Genomic DNA, 22,669 nt, shown 5'->3' with positions numbered 1-22,669 from the left:
TCTGTAATCCACAATCAGCTCCTTCATTTTCTTGACGTTGAGGGCGCTCGCCTCCTCCCTGTAGGCGGTCTCATCATTGTTGGTAATCAGGCCTACCAATGTTGTGTCATCATGAAACTTGATGAGTTGGAGACGTGCGTGGCCAGGCAGTAATAGATGAACAAGGAGTACAGGAGGGGCTGAGCATGCACGCCTCTGGGGACCCCGTGTTGAGGATAAGCATGGCAGAGGTGTTGGTTCCTCCCTTCACTACTTGGGGTCGACCCCTTCAGGAAGTCCAGGACCCAGTTGCACAGGGGGAACCATGGCCCTGAGCTTAGTGATGAGGTTGGAGGTCACTATGGTGTTGAAGGCTGAGTTGTAGTTGATGAACAGCATTCTTACATAGGTATTTCTCTTGTCCAGGTGGGATAGGGCAGTGTGCAGTGCAATGGGGCAGCAGGGTAGCCTAGTGGTTAGAGCGTTGGACTAGTAACCGGAAGGTTGCGAGTTCAAACCCCCGAGCTGACAAGGTACAAATCTGTCGTTCTGCCCCTGAATACTGTTCCCAGGCCGTCATTGAAAATAAGAATGTTGTTAACTGACTTGCCTGGTTAAATAAAGGTAAAAAAAAAAAAATGTAAATGGTGATTGTGTTGTCCATGGATCTGTTGCGGCGATATGAGAATTATAGTGACTCTAAGGTGTTGGGTAAGGTGGCGGTGATATGGTCCTTAACTAGCCTCTCAAAGTCATTTAGTTCAGTTACGTTCGCTTTCTTGGGTACAGAGGTGCCCGCATCGGCAGCTCAATGTTGTTTTCCTCTAAATGGGCGAAGAAGGTGTTTATCTCATCCGGGATTCAGGTTTCGGTGTTCGCGAGCTGGATGGCATTCCCTTCATAATCTGTGATTGTCTGGAGTCCCTGACACATTTGTCTCGTGTCTGAGCCGTTGAATTACGACGCCACTTTGTACCTGTACTATCATTTTACCTCTGATTGCTTTACGGAGGTAGTAGTTGGTCTGTTTGTACACGTCCATGTTCCAAGTCACCTTGCCATAGATAAATGCGGTGGTTCGCGCTTTCAATTTTGCACAAATACTTCATTCTATTCACAGTTTTGGGATAAGTTCTAATCGTCAGTGGGAAGACCATCCTCCATGCACTTCCTGATGAACCCCGTCAGTGTATACGTAGATACTAATACTACAGTATTTTCAGAGGCAACCCAGAACATTTCACAGTCAAACAAACTATCTTGAAGCATAGATTCCGATTTGTCAGACCAACGTTGAACAGTCCTTACCACGGGAGCTTCCTGTTCAAGTTGCTGCCTATAGGTGGGGAGGAGCAGAATAGAGACGTGATCTGATTTGCCGAAAGGGAGGGTGGGGGAGGGCCTTGTAGCCATCCCGGAAGGGAGAGTAGCAATGATCCAGGGTCCATGTTGTGCGTGTAGCACAAACGTGTTGCTCGGATTTCGGTAGCGTTTCCTCAGACTTTCTTTCTTAAAGTCCAACTACAATAAATGTATAAGCTTTTTCCAGTTTGCACATAGTCCAATGTAGTTCAAGGTAGTTAATGACGCAGAAGATGGCTATCCCATGGACACAGAGTGTTATCAGTGCATTAGGTAAGTATTCAGACCCCACAGTTTTGTTACAGCCTGTAACGGTATTAGTCGTCTGAAGAAGAGGAATCATCGGACCAAAGCGGGGCGTGGTAAGTGCTCATGCTTTCTTTATTAAAACTGAACACTATAACAAAAATAACAAAGAGAATAACCGAAACAGTCCTGAACGGTGCAAAACACTGAACAGAAATTAACTACCCACAAAAACCCTGTGGCAAAAAGCTACCTAAGTATGGTTCCCAATCAGAGACAGCGATGGACAGCTGTCCCTGATTGAGAACCATATGCGGCCAAAACAAAGAAATACAAAAACATAGAAAAAATAACAGAATGCCCACCCAAATAACACACTGACCAAACCAAAATAGAGACATTAAAAGCTCCAAGGTCAGGGCACGACACAGCCTTATTCTAAAATTGATTAAATTGCTTTTTAATATATATATAATATAATATATATAATATATATATATATATGCCATTTAGCAGACGCTTTTATCCAAAGCGACTTACAGTCATGTGTGCATACATTCTACGTATGGGTGGTCCCGGGAATCGAACCCACTACCCTGGCGTTACAAGCGCCATGCTCTACCAACTGAGCTACAGAAGGACCACTTTTTCCCTCATCAAGCTACACACAATACCCCATAATGACAAAAAAATATATATATAACATTTTCAGACCATTTACTCAGTACTTTGTTGAAGCACCTTTGGCAGCGATTACAGCCTCGAGTGGTCTTGAGTATGATGCTACAAGCTTGGCACATCTGTATTTGGGGAGTTTCTCCCATTCTTCTCTGCAGATTCTCTCAAGCTCTGTCAGGTTTGATGGGGAGCGTCGCTGCACAGCTATTTTCAGGTCTCTCCAGAGATGTTTGATGGGTTCAAGTCCGGGCTCTGGCTGGGCCTCACAGAGACTTGACCCGAAGCCACATTGTCTTGGCTGGGTGCTTTGGGTCGTTGTCCTGTTGGAAGGTGAACCTTCTCCCCAGTCTGAGGCCCTGAGCACTCTCTCATCAATCAGGTTTTCATCAAGGATTTCTGTATTTTGCTACGTTAATCTTTCCCTCGATCCTTATTAGTCTCCCAGTCCCTGCCGCTGAAAAACATCCCCACAGCATGATACTGCCACCACCACGCTTCACTGTAGGGATGGTGCCAGGTTTCCTCCAGATGTGGTGCTTGGCATTCAGGCCAAAGAGTTCAATATTGGTTTCATCAGACCAGAGAATCTTGTTTCTCATGGCCTGAGAGTCCTTTGGGTGCCTTTTGGCAAACTCCAAGCCGGCTGTCATGTTCCTTTTACTGAGGAGTTGCTTCTGTCTGGCCACTCTACCATAAAGGCGTGCTGCAGAGATAGTTGTTCTTCTGGAATGTACTCCCATCGCCACAGAGCAACTCTGGAGCTCTGTCCGAATGACCATCAGGTTCTTGGTCACCTCCCTGACCAAGGCCCTTCTCCCCCGATTGCTCAGTTTGGCTGGGAGGCCAGCTCTAGGAAGAGTCTTGGTGGTTTCAAACTTCTTCCATTTAAGAATGACAGAGGCCACTTTGCTCTTGGGGACCTTCAATGCTGCAGAAATGTGTTGGTACCCTTCTCCAGATCTGTGCCTCTGAGCATTACGGACAATTCCTTCGACCTCATGGCTTGGTTTTTGCTCTGACATGCACTGTCAACTGTCGGGCCTTATATAGACAGGTGTGTGCCTTTCCAAATCATGGCTAATCAATTGAATTTACCACAGGTGGACACCAATCGAGTTTCAGAAACATCTCAAGGATAATCAATGGAAACATTATGCACCGGAGTTCAATTTCAAGTCTCATAGCAAAGGGTCTGAATACTCATGTAAATAAGGTATTTCTGTTTTTTATTTCTAATAAATGTAAACATTTTCTAAAAAACTGTTTTTTGTGTTGTCATTATGGGGTACTTTGTTTGTGGATTGCCAAGGGAAAACATTATTTTATCCATTTTAGAATAAGGCTGTAAAGTGACAAAATGTGGAAAAGGGGAAGGGGTCTGAATACTTTCTGAGTGCACTGTTTGTTTGAATTTGAACGGTGCAGAAAGATGTGCCTGTTGTGGTGCCATCTTATGTAATAGTTAGATATACAGTACCAGTCAAAAGTTTAGACACACCTACTCATTCAAGTTTTTTTTTTACTATTTTCAACATTGTATAATAATAGTGAAGACATCAAATCTAATAATACATGAAATCATGTAGTTCGCAAAAAAAGTGTCATTGTCCTGTTGAAAAACAAATGATTGTCCCTCTAAACGCAAACCAGATGGGATGGCGTATCGCTGCAGAATGTGTTAGCCATACTGGTTAAGTGTGCCTTGAATTCTAAATAAATCACAGACAGTGTCACCAGCAAAGTACCCCCACACCACACCTCCTCCTCCGTGCTTCACGTTGGGAACCACACATGTGGAGATCATCCGTTCACCTACTTTGCGTCTCACAAAGACACAACGGTGGGAACCAAAAATCTCAAATTTGGACTTTGCCATCAAGGCAAAGGGTGGCTACATTGAAGAATCTCAAACATAAAATATATATATTTTTATTTTTATTTTTTTATTTCACCTTTATTTAACCAGGTAGGCTAGTTGAGAACAAGTTCTCATTTGCAACTGCGACCTAGCAGTGTGAACAGACAACAGAGTTACACATGGAGTAAGCAATTAACAAGTCAATAACACAGTAGAAAAAAAGGGGAGTCTATATACAATGTGTGCAAAAGGCATGAGGAGGTAGGCGAATAATTACAATTTTGCAGATTAACACTGGAGTGATAAATGATCAGATGGTCATGTACAGGTAGAGATATTGGTGTGCAAAAGAGCAGAAAAGTAAATAAATAAAAACAGTGTGGGGATGAGGTAGGTGAAAATGGGTGGGCTATTTACCAATAGACTATGTACAGCTGCAGCGATCGGTTAGCTGCTGATGTTTGAAGTTGGTGAGGGAGATAAGTCTGATTTGTTTTGCACTTTTTTGGTTACGACATGATTCCATATGTATTATTTCATAGTTTTGATGTCTTCACTATTATTCTACAATGTAGAAAAGAGTTTAAAAATTATGAAAAAGCCTTGAATGAATAGGTGTATCCACATTTGAATTGTACTGTAGCTCCTACATAATCTACCTGTATGGACTCCTCTGCAACTTACCAACTAATGTGAGGGAGGAGCTCTCCGCTTTCTCGAAAACCACCTGGCTGTTCCCCACCAGCAGGCCAATGTCAATCTAAGGCAAACAGGAATTATTACCAACTACTGGTTATTACAAATAACTGTTCCAAATAAACACGTACAAATCTGCAAAGTTCCCTTTGGACTTCGACTAGCACTCTTGCAGCATGTTCTCTCGTCAAATAGAGAGCACATTCGAAATGAAGGGGAAGGTGAAAGCATGGGCGCCACCACTTGGCGTTCACCTGTCCAGTCATTTCTAATCATGAATTACTTAAAGGAAGGGGGGGTAATTCCGATGAGTTGTTACAGCAGTAGGTCAATGGTAACTCTGGGTACCTTCTGCTTCTTGCCTGATGCTGGCTCCCCCTTGAGGATGCTGGCGTCCATGGCCTCAATGTCTTTGATCACCAGCCCAAAGAGCTTGTCGCAGAAACTGAACACCATCTGTAGGGAGGAATGGATGAGTAGGAGGATTAGAAGAGAGAGGATGAGAGGAGAGAGGAAGGCTGTGTTAGGTTGCATTCCAATTCTCCCAAGTGTGCACTCCTACCCACATCTAAAATCATTTGATTGATGTAAGCCATCAGTCTTTTCCCTTGTAACTCCAGGGAAGGGAAGAGTGCAGGAAATGTGGGAAGAGTTGTGACTGGCTGTAGTGTTTGTTGTTCTGACTGACCTGCTGGGTGACAGAGAAGCCCTGGTTGTTGAACTGCTGGATGAACTCGCTGGCCATCTTGTCTGAGTCGTAGGGGCTGGTGTCCGTGCTCTTCTTCTGGAGGAAGTCAATCTCTATAGTCATGGCACCGATGCACTGCTGGGACTTGTCAAAGTTGTAGTTGGCCACTATGAGGGGAGAGGACTCATGTCAGATATGTTTCTAGTATCGTATAATTTCTACTCTCAGAAATACTGTACTGTCAAAAATTAAATAGGTACTGTATGTTAAGGTGAGCTATGGGCTGTGGTCAAGATGTGAAGGTACAGTATATTAGGGACTGTGCAGGGTGCAGTGCAAATGAGGCAATATCTTTGCGCTATGGTCATAGTTTTCTTTTCCTCAGACTCATAGAAATTGAGTGAATTACCTTCCACCTCCTGTCCAATGGACAGACCGGCCCATTTCCTCTGAGACAGAAAGAAAGAAGAGAGATAAGTTAGCCAATAATTGCAGAGAGAAGAGGGGCATGTATGCTTAAAATATTAGAATTTTAGCTTTGCAGAAATTCATTAAGATTATAAATGGGTCTACTGTACAATACATTGACAATTCAATATAATATACAGTGTTTTTTTTTACCTGTGGCAGACTGAAAGCGATAGTGCCAGGGACTATGGCATGGTGGGTTTTTGTGGTGAACACAAACTTGTGAGTTGGCGTAGTCTTCACAGTCACATGTCTGTAGAGAGAGGGTTAGAGAGACTCATGGACATCTGTTCCATATATACAGGCAACAAAATTACCTCAATAGAATATCATATTTACAACTGCTTTTTTTTACATTACAGCTATTCTGCTAATGATTTTTTGGAATGATTATTAGAGTATAGTTTAGTATGAAATCAGAAAAAGACATTACATCACAGCAAAAACTGTGCACTAATTATATGACTAGATTCAGCCGTGGTCTGAATTTTTTTTTGAGTGGATCGTTGGGGGGCCCGGAACATAACAATTTGTATGTTTGACTATTATTATGTGTTGGAATACTTGGGAGCAGATTTCCCAATTTTCCAGGTGTTTTTACAGTATTTTATGTCCAACAGTGAAAAAATATATTTAAAAAAGCTCAGAAAACTGCCAGTTGGGGAACACTGATGTAGTGTGATTTTCCAGACTACAGAGGGCTATGCTGTATAGGATGATTACTCACTGTCCAGACTGCAGATCTTTCTCGCTCACCACAGCACAGTTTGTCAACGATAGGTCATCTGTCGGGCATCGTGCCGCTTGCATCGTCTGCAGGAGAGAGAGAGAGAAGTTGAAGGGGAGATATTACTCTAGTAGTTGAGTGGTGACGCAGCATTTCCTTTCCATTTTCCAAAGGAAACTCATTTTACATTTAGTAGCATCATCATGGAACTTAGATTACACACCCATGATGGCCTCTTGGAAGTCATCAAAAATCATTAAGAAACATCCAGTTAAATTCTGGTAGTTCACACTATGGTGTGACGGTATATAACGAACTATTCAACTTTGTAGCAATGCAACAGTATACTGTAGATATGTCACATCATTTCTATGGGTGGAACATTGATCATGTTTAGTTTCTCTGCAAATTCAACATATTTCAACTCATAGGCAACATCAATGTTTGTCCAACATCACAAGATAGTCAAATATAGATATAAACCAGCCTTGAAACAGACAATGCAAGAGAGCAGCAAAAGACAGCAGATACAGCTCGCTAGCTAATTAGTTAGTTAGTTTGTTTGGATCTATTCCATTCGTTACAAGACTATGAATGAATGAATGAATGACATACAAAACACAATGAAACCAAAGACAAATTCAAAACACAAAATATAAATGCAAAAGAACAAAAGAACACTTCTTTCTCAGTTGTGGTAACTTATCTGAACACAATTCTTGTTGAGAAGTTTCTACATTCTTATGTCAGATTGTTGCACGGATTTACCACATTGGCATTCTCTTACATAGCTCTGTTCACACAATTCACTGAGTGAAAAGGTTACAGAGTGAAAAGATGAAGAGATTTTCAGGGCACTGAATCTCGTCAGCTTGTTTGCTGCCAAGAGCATGGCTTTCAGACTGCCTGTGAACTGTCATAATGTACCAAGGAAACTATGCAGTACTTAGCCTTCCCTTTGGTACACAGGACAAACCTATAAACACTTAGTAAAAGAGAAAAGATGAGAAAAAGCAAGAGCATGTTGTTCCAATTGTCATGACGACAAATACACTTTTCAGACCAAGACAGAAAGATCTGGATGATGATGCAATATTCATTCCAGCTTTTAAGACAAATCAGGGGAGATAGAGAGTTGATCTTGGGTTCCTCATCTCAAGACTAGTCTAGACCATTTAAAAACAGTCTTGGTTTGGGCCAGTGTCAGAGGTCTGGGCTGATGGTCTATGATGACACCATGGTCTTTGTAGATTAACCCTAACCCTAACTCATGTTGTCAAGATGCATCTTTGAATACTATCTTGTCAGTTATATGGCCATGTATGAGTGAAATAACACACATGTCCAACACTCGCTGCCTTACTTCTCGAATGTCAGAGCCAAGTGGGACTAAAATAACAACTGGTTTGGTCTGGGTCTGTATAGGTTGTATCTTCCTCTGGGTGTCATAAGGTGTGGTCTTAGTCTGGGTCTTGAGGGCCATAAGGAGGAGACGAATCGCCATTAATTTCAGTTAGATTTCAGTTAGATCATATACGTTGTTGTGAACGTACCCTGTGAAGAATGCATGCCATAGTCATCTCTGATTTTGCTCACTCATAGACACAGGCTTGCCATGTACGCTTGCTTGTCTGACATTTGAGCGGTGGCGGCTGCGGGGTGGAGAGTGAAGAGCAAGGGCAGCGGGTGATGGGAGTCGTAATGTTTGGGAGCAAGGGGAATGCTTGGGTTGTGGCAAGTAATAGAGAGGTGCGTATTGCACTGCAGTGCTGGCACACTGCCCTGCCCCATTTCTAAAATCATCACATGCAGTCTAGTCTACCCCTTCATCTACCATACCGCCAGCGCTCGCTCAGCCAGAAGAAAAGTAAATAGGTTAAAGCTTTTCTGTATGACCCAGGTCCAAGAGTAGGTCTAAACATTCTTAGTCAAACTGCAGTGGAGGGGTAATGGATGACAATTCATTGTTTGTGAACTCAAGCAAATATATTCCCTCTCTGCATTGCAACTCAGTCAATGGATTTGCAATGGCAGATGAAATATGTATCATATGTATATAGTTTCTCCTGAGACAGTCACTACCAGGGGTGAGAGCAGTGGCAGCAGGGGGGAAGCCTCCGTAAGACTTTGGGAGTTGACGAGGCGGATAAAGCTACTTTCAATACAATAAAGCCGACTGACTGTCCAATTAAGCTATTATACGTATAGCGGGTGGCGTGGGAGTTCATACATGAGGAAATGACTTACATACATACCTTGAAAAATATTACGACCTGGGGGCCAACGTACGCAAGCAAAGAGGGAGGGGAAGAGGAGGACATAAGACAGAGAATTGAGACAGCCAGGACCACTGTCTGTCAGAGAGCTGAAGCAGCATCGGGTGCATTGATTCACAATCGAAGGAATACCACCTTGACAGTGGCAAGTGGCAAGCGCATGCAGAACGGGGCAGAGTTGGGGTCATTCTTATCCTTTCACTCACTTTAGTTTTGTTCTAGTCCTGAACTACACCAAAACATGGGCACATTTTGACATCAGTGAATTTACACTGCCCAAATAAATTGTTCTGTGGCTAGTCTTGTTTTTGAAATGTGAATTTTCAGCAAGTTAAGCGCCTATTATAAATATACCCCAAATCTGGTAGTATTGTCATTTGTCAGCCATATATGCGTTATAGTCTTTATGTTGTAAATAGAAAATATTGTCTTAATGTGAGAACTAATGTGAATTTTCATGAGACATAAATCTTTTGTATTTTTGGTGATCTTATGTGGTGAATGGATGGAACCCCAGGGTTACTGTCATGTATGGCTGATTCAAATGGTAATAGGAGCTGTAGCATGCACAAACAAGCAAGACATTGCATGGTTTTGAAAATGTACAAATAATAAAACCCTTCACATAAATACCTTCATTCATAACAGAACTTAATGCATATAATGAGACACCATTTGAATTAAAAGTAGTCACGCCCCACAAACCCTCTAGATTGTATTCAAAACATATATTACAAACGGCTCATTGGTGGTGCTATGCGCATTTCAGGACTAAGAATAAAGGTTGTTCAGTGATCCGTCTTCTGATTGCGGTATAAATACACACGCACACCCACACCCGCACGCACACACAATCCTAAATCTTGATGCCCCACCCAGCCCTGCGGTCTCGTAGGACAGAACACTCCAGGCTTTTTCTCCTGCCTTATTTCAGGAATCCCATTTCAATATTCCATCAGCTAGAGTCATGGGGGAGGTATCCATTCAGATGTCTGTGCTGGAGATAAATATGTATGGATGCAGCCAGTAGGAGGAGCCATTCACCTCTGCCTCTAGCCCTCTAGTGCATCAGGTTTGTCTATGGGTAGGCCTAACGATGTATACAGTAGAAACATAATTAAACTGAGTATAGAAAACATTTAGGACAGCTGCTATTTCCATGCCATAGACTGACCAGGTGAATCCAGGTGAAACTTAGGATCACTTATTGATGTCACCTGTTAAATCCACTCCAATCAGTGTAGATGAAGTTGAGGAGAAAGGTTAAATAATTATTTTTAAGCCTTGAGACAATTGAGACATGGATTGCGTATGTGTGCCATTCAAAGGGTGAATGGGCAAGACAAAATATTTAAGTGCCCTTGAACGGGGTATGGTAGTAGATGCCAGGCACTCCAGTTTGTGTCAAGAACTGTGACGCTGCTGGGTTTATCACGCTCAACAGTTTTCCGTATGTATCAAGAATGGTCTAACACCCAAAGGACATCAAGACAACTTGACACAACTGTGGGAAGTATTGCCGTCAATATGGGCCAGCATCCCTGTGGAACACTTTCGGCACCTTGTAGAGTCCATCCTTTGATGAATTGAGGCTGTTCTGAGGACAAATGGCGGGTGATACTCAATGTTAGGAAGGTGTTCCTAATGTTTCGTATACTCAGTGTATTTTTAATATACTGTAAATGCCTATGGGCCTATATTTCATGTTTACAAAACCACAATATTTATGCAATATTTCCAATGGGGCGTTACTTTTTCCATGGTAGTTTGACAATCTTAACAAAAGACAATGTCTACTAATCAGTTATTTTCATAATGGCACCAGAAAAAGTGCATACACAATCTATTTCACAAATTTATTTGGGATCAGTTCTCCCAACACCAATCTTTACATGAAACCATTGTAACCGAGTCAACAAGAAGGCCATAGGTCAGATTTTGGAGGGCATTTAGAGTCAGCACAGGGATATGTGTTATGAATTCAGAAGCAGCTAAAGACATTATTGAGCTAATATGGCAGGTTTGAAAGCCAATTCCTTTTTCTATTTCAGATAAATCACTTTGTTAGTTCTTGGCTGTCTTCCCCTACTGGAAAGTAATTACATCAAAGTTGGAGAGATTGATGGCATGGAAAGACCATGCAGACACATCACTTTGACTACAATGAGACTATACTGTGACTGCACTGTTATAGCCCTGCAGGGTATGGTATGTTTTGTAGAGGAAGATTCAAAAAGGTCATGTGCTTGTATTTCTTCTGTGCAATTTGGCTACGTTGTGCAGTAGGGAATTTCCCATCCTATATATTTGAGTGACACAATATAGCTGCTAAATGTGAAAGATGAGAGATAATTGTAACTTGATTATTATGATTTTTTATATCCTTTTTTGCAAATGTCCAGCCGGCAATTTCTCCATATATCTGGCTAATGTCGCTATCAGGGATGTCTATGCCTTCTGGTTCCATTCCAATAAAATTGAATTCACATTAGTTATATTTTGCTTTGTCCTCATTGGCTGATTCTGCCACATGCTCATTGTTTGACACCTCCAGCAGAGATAGAGGAACACATCACTGCTTAGTGAGTGAACACATCACATCACAGCAGGGCAAGAGGACACATTTGAAGGTCGCTCTTGTCCTAGAGAAAACACCCTGATCATCACCCTATTCAGAATCAGAGAAAATACCTAAACTCAACTTCTTGTTTTGTGCAGTCTAAGCATAATCACATTCAACTATCAGATTAATTGTGTGTCTGATGGAAAGAGTGTTTGAACTGTTCAAGCCTGTCCACTGCAATGCCCCCACAGCACATAGAGTAGCACTCTCTCTAAATATAGCTGCAGCTCAACACTAACACAGATGAAGGCCCTACACTAAAACAGGGATTACAGATTACACAGATACCCACAAACACTGTACACTCATTCAAATGTATATATGTATATAGGCACATAGCATATACATATGTATATGTGACTATAATTAAGCAATAAGGCATGAGGGGTGTGGTATATGGCCAATATGATTTTTTTTCTGAGTTTGTCATGAGCTGCTAATTTTATGATACCTTTGAAATAGGCACATTCTTCTCCTCTACCCTGCAACTCCTTGGTGTACAATAGATCTGTTTTCTGTCAATTTACCTGGTAAAGTAATGGTTAATAAACAACTCTTAAGTGGGGTCAAAAAGTTATATTTGGTATTTTCCTGAATTCTGTTTTCTCTGTGTTATTTGTCCTGGTGCCAAGGTCCAGAGTTTACAGCAAGGATCCGGTGGAGTATTGGGCTCTATTCGTGTATGAGTGGGGTTCGGGTGAACAGCTGAGTAGGCCGGGAGGTGGGCCTCAGGGATAGCTTCGGTACTGGGTACCACGGTGAGTGCAAGGTGAGTGTGAGCTAGCTAGCTGCAAGCTAGCTGTGAAGATCAGAAGTAGTGGTCCAGGGATTACAGCAGGAATCCGGTGTTGTTGATTTGGAGAGACAGTCCAATACTGGTAGACTCGCGAGTATTAGTGTTCTTTTTACTCTGAATATTACGATTACTCATAGAGAATAAAAAAAATGTCAAATCAAATCAAATTTTATTCGTCACATACACATGGTTAGCAGATGTTAATGCGAGTGTTGCGAAATGCTTGTGCTTCTAGTTCCGACAATGCAGTAATAACCAACAAGTAATCTAACTAACCATTCCAAAACTACTGCCTTATACACACAAGTGTAGGGGGATAAAGAATATGTACATAAAGATATATGAATGAGTGATGGTACAGAGCGGCATAGGCAAGATACAGTAGATGGTATCGAGTACAGTATATACATATGAGATGAGTATGTAAACAAAGTGGCATAGTTAATTAAAGTGGCTAGTGATACATGTATTAAATAAAGATGCAGTAGATGATAGAGTACAGTATATACGTATACATATGAGATGAATAATGTAGGGTATGTAAACATTATATTAGGTAGCATTGTTTAAAGTGGCTAGTGATATATTTTACATTTCCCATCAATTCCCATTATTAAAGTGGCTGGAGTTGAGTCAGTGTGTTGGCAGCAGCCACTCAATGTTAGTGGTGGCTGTTTAACAGTCTGATGGTCTTGAGATAGAAGCTGTTTTTCAGTCTCTCGGTCCCAGCTTTGATGCACCTGTACTGACCTCGCCTTCTGGATGATAACGGGGTGAACAGGCAGTGGCTCGGGTGGTTGTTGTCCTTGATGATCTTTATGGCCTTCCTGTAACATCGGGTGGTGTAGGTGTCCTGGAGGGCAGGTAGTTTGCCCCCGGTGATGCGCTGTGCAGACCTCACTACCCTCTGGAGAGCCTTACGGTTGTGGGCGGAGTAGTTGCCGTACCAGGCGGTGATACAGCCCGCCAGGATGCTCTCGATTGTGCATCTGTAGAAGTTTGTGAGTGCTTTTGGTGAGAAAGAATTTCTTCAGCCTCCTGAGGTTATACCACATCTTCACGATGCTGTCTGTGTGGGTGGACCAATTCAGTTTGTCTGTGATGTGTATGCCGAGGAACTTAAAACTTGCTACCCTCTCCACTACTGTTCCATCGATGTGGATAGGGGGGTGTTCCCTCTGCTGTTTCCTGAAGTCCACAATCATCTCCTTAGTTTTGTTGACGTTGAGTGTGAGGTTATTTTCCTGACATAGGATGTAGATTCTCCTACACCACCGGGCATATAAGAGATGCCCATTTAGACATTACTACAAGGCCATAGATGACCACACATACAGTACCAGTCAAAGGTTTGGACACACCTACGCATTCAGGGGGTATTCTTTTTTACTATGTTCTACATTGTAGAATAATAGTGAAGACATCAAAGCTACATAATACATATGGTATGATGTAGTAAGCAGAAATGTATTAAACAAATCAAAATAGATTTTAGATTGTTCAAAGTAGCCACCCTTTGCTTTGATGACAGCTTTGCACACTCAGCATTCTCTCAACCTGCTTCATGAGGAACACTTTTCAAACAGTCTTGAAGGAGTTCCCACATATACTGAGCACTTGATGGCTGCTTTTCCTTCACTCTGAGGTCCAACTCATCCCAAACCATCTCATTTGGGTTGAGGTCGGGGGATTATGGAGGCCAGGTCATCTGATGCAGCACTCCATCACTCTCCTTCTTGGTCAAATAGCCCTTACACAGCCTGGAGGTGTGTTGGGTCATTGTCCTGTTGAAAAACGTGTGATAGTCCCACTAAGCGCAAACCAGATGGGATGGCATATCGCTGCAGAATGCTGGGTTAGCCATGCTGATTAAGTCTGCCTTGAATTCTAAATAAATCACTGACAGTGTCACCAGCAAAGCACCCCCACGCCATCATACCTCCTCCTCTGTGCTTCATGGTGGGAACCACACATGCAGAGATCATCCATTCGATTACTCTGCGTCTCACAAAGACACGGCGGTTGTTACCAAAAATCTCAATTTGGACTCATCCGACAGTCTGATGACAGATTTCCACCGGTCTAATGTCCATTGCTAGTGTTTCTTGGCCCAAGTAAGTCTCTTCTTATTATTGGTGTCCTTTATTAGTGGTTTCTTTGCAGCAATTCGACCATGAAGTCCTGATTCATGTAATGTCCTCTGAACAGTGATGTTGAGGTGTGTATGTTACTCTAACTCTGTGAAGCATTTATTTGGGCTGCAATTTCTGAGGCTGATAACTCTAATGAACTTATCCTCTGCAGCAGAGGTAACTCTGGGTCTTCCATTCTTGTGGCGAACTCATGAGAGTTCTCTAGGTCTACTGTTCATAGTGAATCTGCGTACTTTCCTGTGTTTTCCTCTTAGTAAGGAAATTTAGTAAGGGGTATTCATGTAGGCTATTTCCCTCTGTTGTAAAATGTCCACTGTGTGCTGTCAGTCTGTGATACCATCTATGTCCCTCTCAGCAGCTCTGACACTCTAGGCCCAGCAACAATATGCAGTGCACTCTGCAAGGGTGAGGGAAGAAGGGAGACCAATGCCAGTGGACACACCTTGTGAATGGCGTAGCAGTGAAGACGTGTTTGTTTGTCCTCTCGTGTACTTTTGTATTTTTTGTATATATATATTTCAATTTATTTTCAGTATCTTTTCGATTTTTAATTCTATTATACCTTCCGGTAACCTGCCTCACCCAATGTGATACAGAATCGCTATTATTTTAAATTTTAGAACACATACAAGAACCTCCAGAAGCTAACCAGCTAATTAGCTACAAGATATTTAATCATTGTTAGCCACTGCTAACGGCTTTTACCTTCTGCACAGATACCAGCCCTGCTTTTAGCCTGGATAATACTCGCTAGTCTACCAGTATCGGACTGTCTCTCCACAACAACACCGGATTCCTGCTGTAATCCCTGGACCACTACTTCTGATCTTCACAGCTAGCTTGCAGCTAGCTAGCTCACAGCTTGCAGCTAGCGAGCTCGCACTCACCTTGCACTCACCGTGGTACCCAGTACCGAAGCTATCCCTGAGGCCCACCTCCCGGCCTACTCAGCTGTTCACCCGAACCCCACTCATACACGGCTAGAGCCCACTACTCCACCGGATCCTTGCTGTAAACTCTGGACCTTGGCACCGGATCACCGCTGCTACCGATTGGATATAGTGGCTCACGCCACTGCCACGAAGCTAGCACAAGTTAGCCATGAGCCAGGCACATCTCCCGGCTAGCAAACTAAATTCCACAATACCTCTTTCACCATCTGGCTTGGATTCTCTGTCGACCCGGCGCTCCGCCGCACCACCACGACTGGTCTGCTGATGAATACTCCATCTGCTGGGCCTTCATCCGGCCTCCGTCGAAGCAGACGCTCCTACTAGCCCAGGGCTACTAACTTTAAACGCCGTGTCGCTGGCGTAGTGATGGCTTCCCTGTTCCATCTACTGTTGCCCCCTGGACACTGATCACTTGGCTACATAGCTGATGCCTGCTGGACTGTTCATTAATCACGGTACTCCATTCTGTTTATATATTTTTTTATATGTCGGCCCCAGCCGCAAACTCAGGCTCTGTGTGTAGTTAATCCGACCCTCTCTGCCTAGTCATCACCATATTACCTGCTGTTGTTGTGTTAGCTGATTAACTGTTGTTGTCTCACCTGTTGTTTTAGCTAGCTCTCCCAATCAACACCTGTGATTACTTTGTGCCTCGCGTATGTCTCTCCCAAATGTCAATATGTCTTGTATACTGTTGTTCAGGTTAGTTATCATTGTTTTAGTTCACAATGGAGCCCCTAGATCCACTCTGCATACCCCTGTTACCTCCTTTGTCCCACCCCCCACACATGCGGTGACCTCACCCATTACAACCAGCATGTCCAGAGATACAACCTCTCTCATCATCACCCAGTGCCTGGGCTTACCTCCGCTGTACCCACACCCCACCATACCCCTGTCTGTGCATTATGCCCTGAATATACTCTACCACGCCCAGAAATCTGCTCCTTTTATTCTTTGTCCCCAACGCTCTAGGCGAGCAGTTTTGATAGACTTTAGCCGCACCCTCATCCTACTCCTCCCCTGTTCCGCAGGTGATGTGGAGGTAAACCCAGGCCCTGCATATCACCAGGCACCCTCATTTGTTGACTTCTGTGATCGAAAAAGCCTTGGTTTCATGCATGTCAACATCAGAAGCCTCCTCCCTAAGTTTGTTTTACTCGCTGCTTTAGCACACTCTGCCAACCCTGATGTCCTTGCTGTGTCTGAATCCTGGCTTAGGAAGGCCACCAAAAATTCTGAGATTTCCATACACAACTATAACATTTTCCGTCAAGATAGAACTGCCAAAAGGGGAGGAGTTGCAGTCTACTGCAGAGATAGCCTGCAAAGTAATGTCATACTTTCCAGGTCCATACCCAAACAGTTCGACCTTCTAATTTTAAAAATGTATCTCTCCAGAAATAAGTCTCTCACTGTTGCCGCCTGCTACCGACCCCCCTGAGCTCCCAGCTGTGCCCTGGACACCATTTGTGAATTGATCGCCCCCCATCTAGCTTCAGAGTTTGTTCTGTTAGGTGACCTAAACTGGGATATGCTTAACATCCCGGCAGTCCTACAATCTAAGCTAGATGCCCTCAGTCTCACACAAATCATCAAGGAACCCAGTAGGCACAACCCTAAATCTGTAAACAAGGGCACTGTCATAGACGTTATCCTGACCACTGGGCCCTCCAAGTACACCTGCGCTGTCTTCAATCAGGATCTCAGCGATCACTGCCTCATTGCCTGTATCCGCTATGGGTCCGCAGTCAAACGACCACCCCTAATCACTGTCAAATGCTCCCTAAAACTATTCTGCGAGCAGGCCTTTCTAATCGACCTGGCCCGGGTATCCTGGAAGGATATTGACCTCATCCAGTCAGTTGAGGATGCCTGGTCATTCTTTAAAAGTAACTTCCTCACCATCTTAGATAAGCATGCTCCGTTCAAAAAAATGCAGAACTAAGAACAGATATAGCCCCTGGTTCACTCCAGACCTGACTGCCCTCGACCAGCACAAAAACATCCTGTGGCAGACTGCAATAGCATTGAATAGTCACTGCGATATGCAACTGTTCAGGGAAGTCAAGAACCAATACACGCAGTCAGTCAGGAAAGCAAAGGCCAGCTTTTTCAAGCAGAAATTTGCATCCTGTAGCTCTAACTCCAACCTCGGCCAACAGCTCCGCCCCCCTGCAGCTACTCACCCAAGCCTCCCCAGCTTCTCCTTTACCCAAATCCAGATAGCAGATGTTCTGAAAGAGCTGCAAAACCTGGACCTGTACAAATCAGCTGGGCTTGATAATCTGGACCTTCTATTTCTGAAACTATCCGCCGCCATTGTCCAACCCCTATTACCAGCCTGTTCAACCTCTCTTTCATATCGTCTGAGATCCCCAAGGACTGGAAAGCTGCCGCGGTCATCCCCCTCTTCAAAGGGGGAGACACCCTGGACCCAAACTGTTAGAGACCTATATCCATCCTGCCCTGCCTATCTAAGGTCTTCGAAAGCCAAGTCAACAAACAGATCAATGACCATTTCGAATCCCACCGTACCTTCTCCGCTGTGCAATCTGGTTTCCGAGCTGGTCACGGGTGCACCTCAACCACGCTCAAGGTACTAAACGATATAATAACCGCCATCGATAAAAGACAGTACTGTGCAGCCGTCTTCATCGACCTGGCCAAGGCTTTCGACTCTGTCAATCACCATATTCTTATCGGCAGACTCAGTAGCCTCTGTTTTTCTAATGACTGCCTTGCCTGGTTCACCAACTACTTTGTAGACAGAGTTCAGTGTGTCAAATCGGAGAGCATGTTGTCCGGTCCTCTGGCAGTCTCTATTGTAGATAGGCCACAGGGTTCAATTCTCGGGCCGACTCTTTTCTCTGTATATATCAATGATGTTGCTCTTGCTGCGAGCGATTCCCTGATCCACCTCTACGCAGACGACACCATTCTGTATACTTTTGGCCCTTCCTTGGACACTGTGCTATCTAACCTCCAAACGAGCTTCAATGCCATACAACACTCCTTCCGTGGCCTCCAACTGCTCTTTAACGCTAGTAAAACCAAATGCATGCTTTTCAACAATTCGCTGCCTGCACGCGCACGCCCGACTAGCATCACCAACCTGGATGGTTCCGACCTAGAATATGTGGACATCTATAAGTACCTTGGTGTCTGGCTAGACTGTAAACTCTCCTTCCAGACTCATATCAAACATCTCCAATCCAAAATCAAATCTAGAATCAGCTTTCTATTTCGCAAACAAAGCCTCCTTCACTCACGCCGCCAAACTTACCCTAGTAAAACTGACTATCCTACAGAGCCTCGACTTCGGTGATATCATCTACAAAATAGCTTCCAATACTCTACTCAGCAAACTGGATGCAGTTTATCACAGTGCCATCCGTTTTGTTACTAAAGCACCTTATACCATCCACCACTGCAACCTGTATGCTCTAGTCAGCTGGCCCTCGCTACATATTCGTCGCCAGACCCACTGGATCCAGGTCATCTACAAGTCCATGCTAGGTAAAGCTCCGAGAAATGGAATGAAAGGCGGCCAAATGAGGTGTTGGCTTTAGGGATGATCAGTGAGATACACCTGCTGGAGTGCATGCTGGGTGTTGCCATCGTGACCAGTGAACTGGTCACGATGGCAACACCCAGCATGCACTCCAGCAGGTGTATCTCACTGATCATCCCTAAAGCCAACACCTCATTTGGCCGCCTTTCATTCCATTTCTCGGCTGCCTGTGACTGGAACGAATTGCAAAAATCTCTGAAGTTGGAGACGTTTATCTCCCTCACCAACTTTAAACATCTGCTATCTGAGCAGCTAACCGATCGCTGCAGCTGTACATAGTCCATCGGTAAATAGACCTCATCCCCATACTGTTTTTATTTATTTACTTTTCTGCTCTTTTGCACACCGGTATCTCTACCTGCACATGACCATCTGATCATTTATCACTCCAGTGTTAATCTGCTAAATTGTAATTATTCGCCTACCTCCTCATGCCTTTTGCACACAATGTATGTAGACTCTTTTCTTTTCTTTTTTCTACTGTGTTATTGACTTGTTTATTGTTTACTCCATGTGTAACTCTGTGTTGTTGTCTGTTCACACTGCTGTGCTTTATCTTGGCCAGGTCGCAGTTGTAAATGAGAACTTGTTCTCAACTAGCCTACCTGGTTAAATAAAGGTGAAATAAAAATGTATTTAAAAAATAAATTACTAAAAATGTATCATCAGATTCCTTGGCTCGGTACAGAGATGCACATTCTCCCTCTCACTCAGGCATAGATTTCAAAGCATCTCAATGCCTGTAATGCAAGTACGTCGACTGAAATGATAACAAATAAACAAGTCTGTCGACTGAAATGATAACAAATAAACAAGTCTGTCGACTGAAATTATAACAAATAAACAAGTCTATTGCCTGAAACGAACTGCTGAATCCAGTACATTTATGTACCAAAGCTAATCATTGCCTTGACATTTAATGGCAAGAAGGAGTAGAATACCATCTTAAAGAATGACATTTTGGTTATTTTCATAGTTAAAGATAGTATAGAATATGCTGTCTTGTAATTCCATTGGGGCCATTATACTAGAGCACTATAGGGGGAAATATTTGCTTCACCCAAAAATGCCTTGTCATATAACTTATCAGTGCATAGGGCCTGGGAATTTGTGATAGACACCTCCGGTGGAGATGTTTAAAAAGAACACAACAGCTCTAGTCATACTTTCACAAATTGCACCTCTGGTCGTGTCTGTGTGCCCACGGTGCCCTGGCTGGATGCAAACCCTGCTGACAAATCAAAGTTGTCTTGTTGTAGATAGGCCTATCTTTCAACAAAGAATCCACTGAGAATGGAAAGGTGATCCTTGTTTCAGTTTTCAGTCCTTATTCTCAAACCACAGAGGGGTATTGCCAGTAGTGTCTTCTGATACAAGTTTGAATAATGCAGGCGTGCAACAGCATCAACCAATGGAATAGGCTTTGATTTGCAAATCTCATGCTATTTTGCCCCACCTATATTACAATTTTGCCTGGAGCTATGTAAATTCAATGGGCAAGTTTAGATCTCCATAACATTTAATGGTTTAAAACTAGGAGAGTCAGGAGAAGAGCTTCAATCAGCATTAGTGATGGGCCTACATGACAAGGTGCGTTGCATAACTTGACAGTTGACCAGCTCTAAATGGTGCTCCATTTTGTTATTATAATCCAGAGATATACATTATTTCCAATAGCAATTTGGTAGCACAGTGGCACCAGTCTCTATCAGCAGGCCAGGCAGGGCATAGCTAACCTACATAATGCAGCAGAAAGGTGTTGTCTGTTTAAGGTGAGCGTAGCATATATACCTGCAGCACACCAGGAACAGGGTTGCTTACCCCTGCTTTAGGTTGTCGCTGGACAACATTGAGGAAATTTAGGGCTCAAAGAAATGGCCATAAGTGATTTTTGGGGGGTCCTTTTAAGTTTAGAGTTAAATTCCTGCAATTGTTTGTTCTACCATTCTAACTCTCAACAGTAAATTGACCCTGACTGAGTTCCCCAAAAAATATTTGTATTTGGAAATTGATCCATGGGCATAAAAAAGGGGGTTGCTCAACCATGTTCTAGATAGCGCAAAAATAGCTTTCCAATACAAGAAAGTACAGATTATATTCTGGACTCCCAAAACTGCCATATGCTATATAGCCTAATAAAAAGACACCCGCGATGTCGAGGTCGCGCTATGGACAAGGACTGTGATATGCTTTTCACAATATTATTACAAGCACTTTTTGCACAGATATCCCATAAAAGGTTTAAATTGCCCTTTTAAGCATTCTGTCGGCTAAAGGGCATGTAAAATCCAGGATTAGTTTTAACCGATTCACTCAGCTAATGCAGTGGCTAGCTGTAGAGGCCGATAGCTTCCTAGCTCTGACTGTAGGCTGATTATACAAGACAGATAAATAGTTTCTGCGACCCGTAAAAAAAACAGATTTTACTGGAGCCTATCAAACTGAATGCCAGGGCGTAAAAAACATTCTGCATCGAAATAGCTGAGCCGACGTCGAATTTGACATTCAGATACCATGTTGCTGCAGCTAAATTCTTGCCTGTAAACCATACGTCGCACTCGGGATTGTACCCTATTTACAATGAAATAAATGTTTTATTTTGACAAGGAGATATTGAAAAAACGAGAAAATATCTTACCCGGGCCGCCATATTCGCGTTTGGTGTTGTTCAGAGGTGCAGCTCTGAATGGTAATTCATACGGCAGTCGGAAGCACTGCCAGTAGGACTGTATCCTACCTATCTAGCTACGCAGGAGGAACCAACGCTACACACACTGCACGACTGACGAGTACAACGCATTCAGTGTTGATTGGCCGAAATCAGAGGAAGTCCTCGATGAACGTTCCTCACGTTGCACGATTGATGGATAGGCTGGCAATCTTATGGAATGGCCTCCCTCCTGATCCCATGTGTGTCCCCCCTCCCACTCTCACACACTCTTATCCATGTAGCCTATTCTCTGTTTAATGTTGAGTATTCGCAATACAATTATTTTCTTATTATACCATACCAAATCCGCCACATTGTATGTAGCCTAGCTTACCAGTAAATAATATGGGCTAACCAATTACGCACACAATATAGCTATTGGAGTTTATATATTAACATTGTGATCTGCAATTGTGAATAAGCAGCTAGAATCTAGATCCTAAACTGTGCTGGGTGTGTGGTATCTTGCGAAGGTCCTTTCAGCACTGCAGACAGCGCCTCAACATTAGTCAGGACCAGGGACAGCGGCCCTCACACTAACAAACAGCTAGCTGCTCCTTCAGCACCACCAACCGTGGACAGCTCATCCTAACCCCTCCACCACTTCAGAAAAGGCCATTCCGCACTGCAGTTGCCCACCCCGCTGCAGATTAGATGTTTGTTTGTGTGAGGGCCGCTGTCCCTGGTCCTGACTAATGTTGAGGCGCTGTCTGCAGTGCTGAAAGGAGCGCCTTCGCAAGATACCACACACCCAGCACAGTTTAGGATCTAGATTCTAACAATGCGCATCCAGTGTTTTTAAGGGGGTTTCCCTTTGAGCGAGACAAGGCGCAAAATTGCTAATCTTAATCACATAGTAAATCGTTATTTGGAAGGCAAGGT

The 22,669-nt window shown here is 43.3% G+C and overlaps 1 protein-coding gene across 3 annotated transcripts in view; it reads right to left on the bottom strand.

The window, feature by feature from the left end:
* Nucleotides 1–21,875, bottom strand: part of LOC118358972 (vesicle-fusing ATPase-like) — a 37,541-nt gene extending 15,666 nt beyond the window's left edge. For 2 of the 3 annotated variants that reach the window (XM_035737048.2, XM_035737047.2), the window contains exons 1-8: nt 21,716–21,858; nt 8,958–8,975; nt 6,703–6,788; nt 6,129–6,228; nt 5,917–5,956; nt 5,508–5,674; nt 5,168–5,275; nt 4,808–4,883 (exon numbers count right to left, since the gene is read on the bottom strand). In XM_035737048.2, coding sequence (XP_035592941.1) covers nt 4,808–4,883; nt 5,168–5,275; nt 5,508–5,674; nt 5,917–5,956; nt 6,129–6,228; nt 6,703–6,788; nt 8,958–8,975; nt 21,716–21,727 — 607 coding nt within the window. In that variant the 5' untranslated portion in view covers nt 21,728–21,858. Of the gene's footprint in view, nt 1–4,807; nt 4,884–5,167; nt 5,276–5,507; nt 5,675–5,916; nt 5,957–6,128; nt 6,229–6,702; nt 6,789–8,957; nt 8,976–21,715 lie in introns of all 3 variants that reach the window. The other variant, XM_035737049.2, reaches the window with a different exon arrangement.
* Nucleotides 21,876–22,669: the final 794 nt, after the last annotated feature.

The sequence above is a fragment of the Oncorhynchus keta genome, chromosome 26 (genome assembly GCF_023373465.1).
Source record: "Oncorhynchus keta strain PuntledgeMale-10-30-2019 chromosome 26, Oket_V2, whole genome shotgun sequence".
NCBI lineage: Eukaryota > Metazoa > Chordata > Actinopteri > Salmoniformes > Salmonidae > Oncorhynchus > Oncorhynchus keta.
Note: the sequence above shows the minus strand (reverse complement) of the source record. Positions and strands in the feature narration are given on the sequence as shown.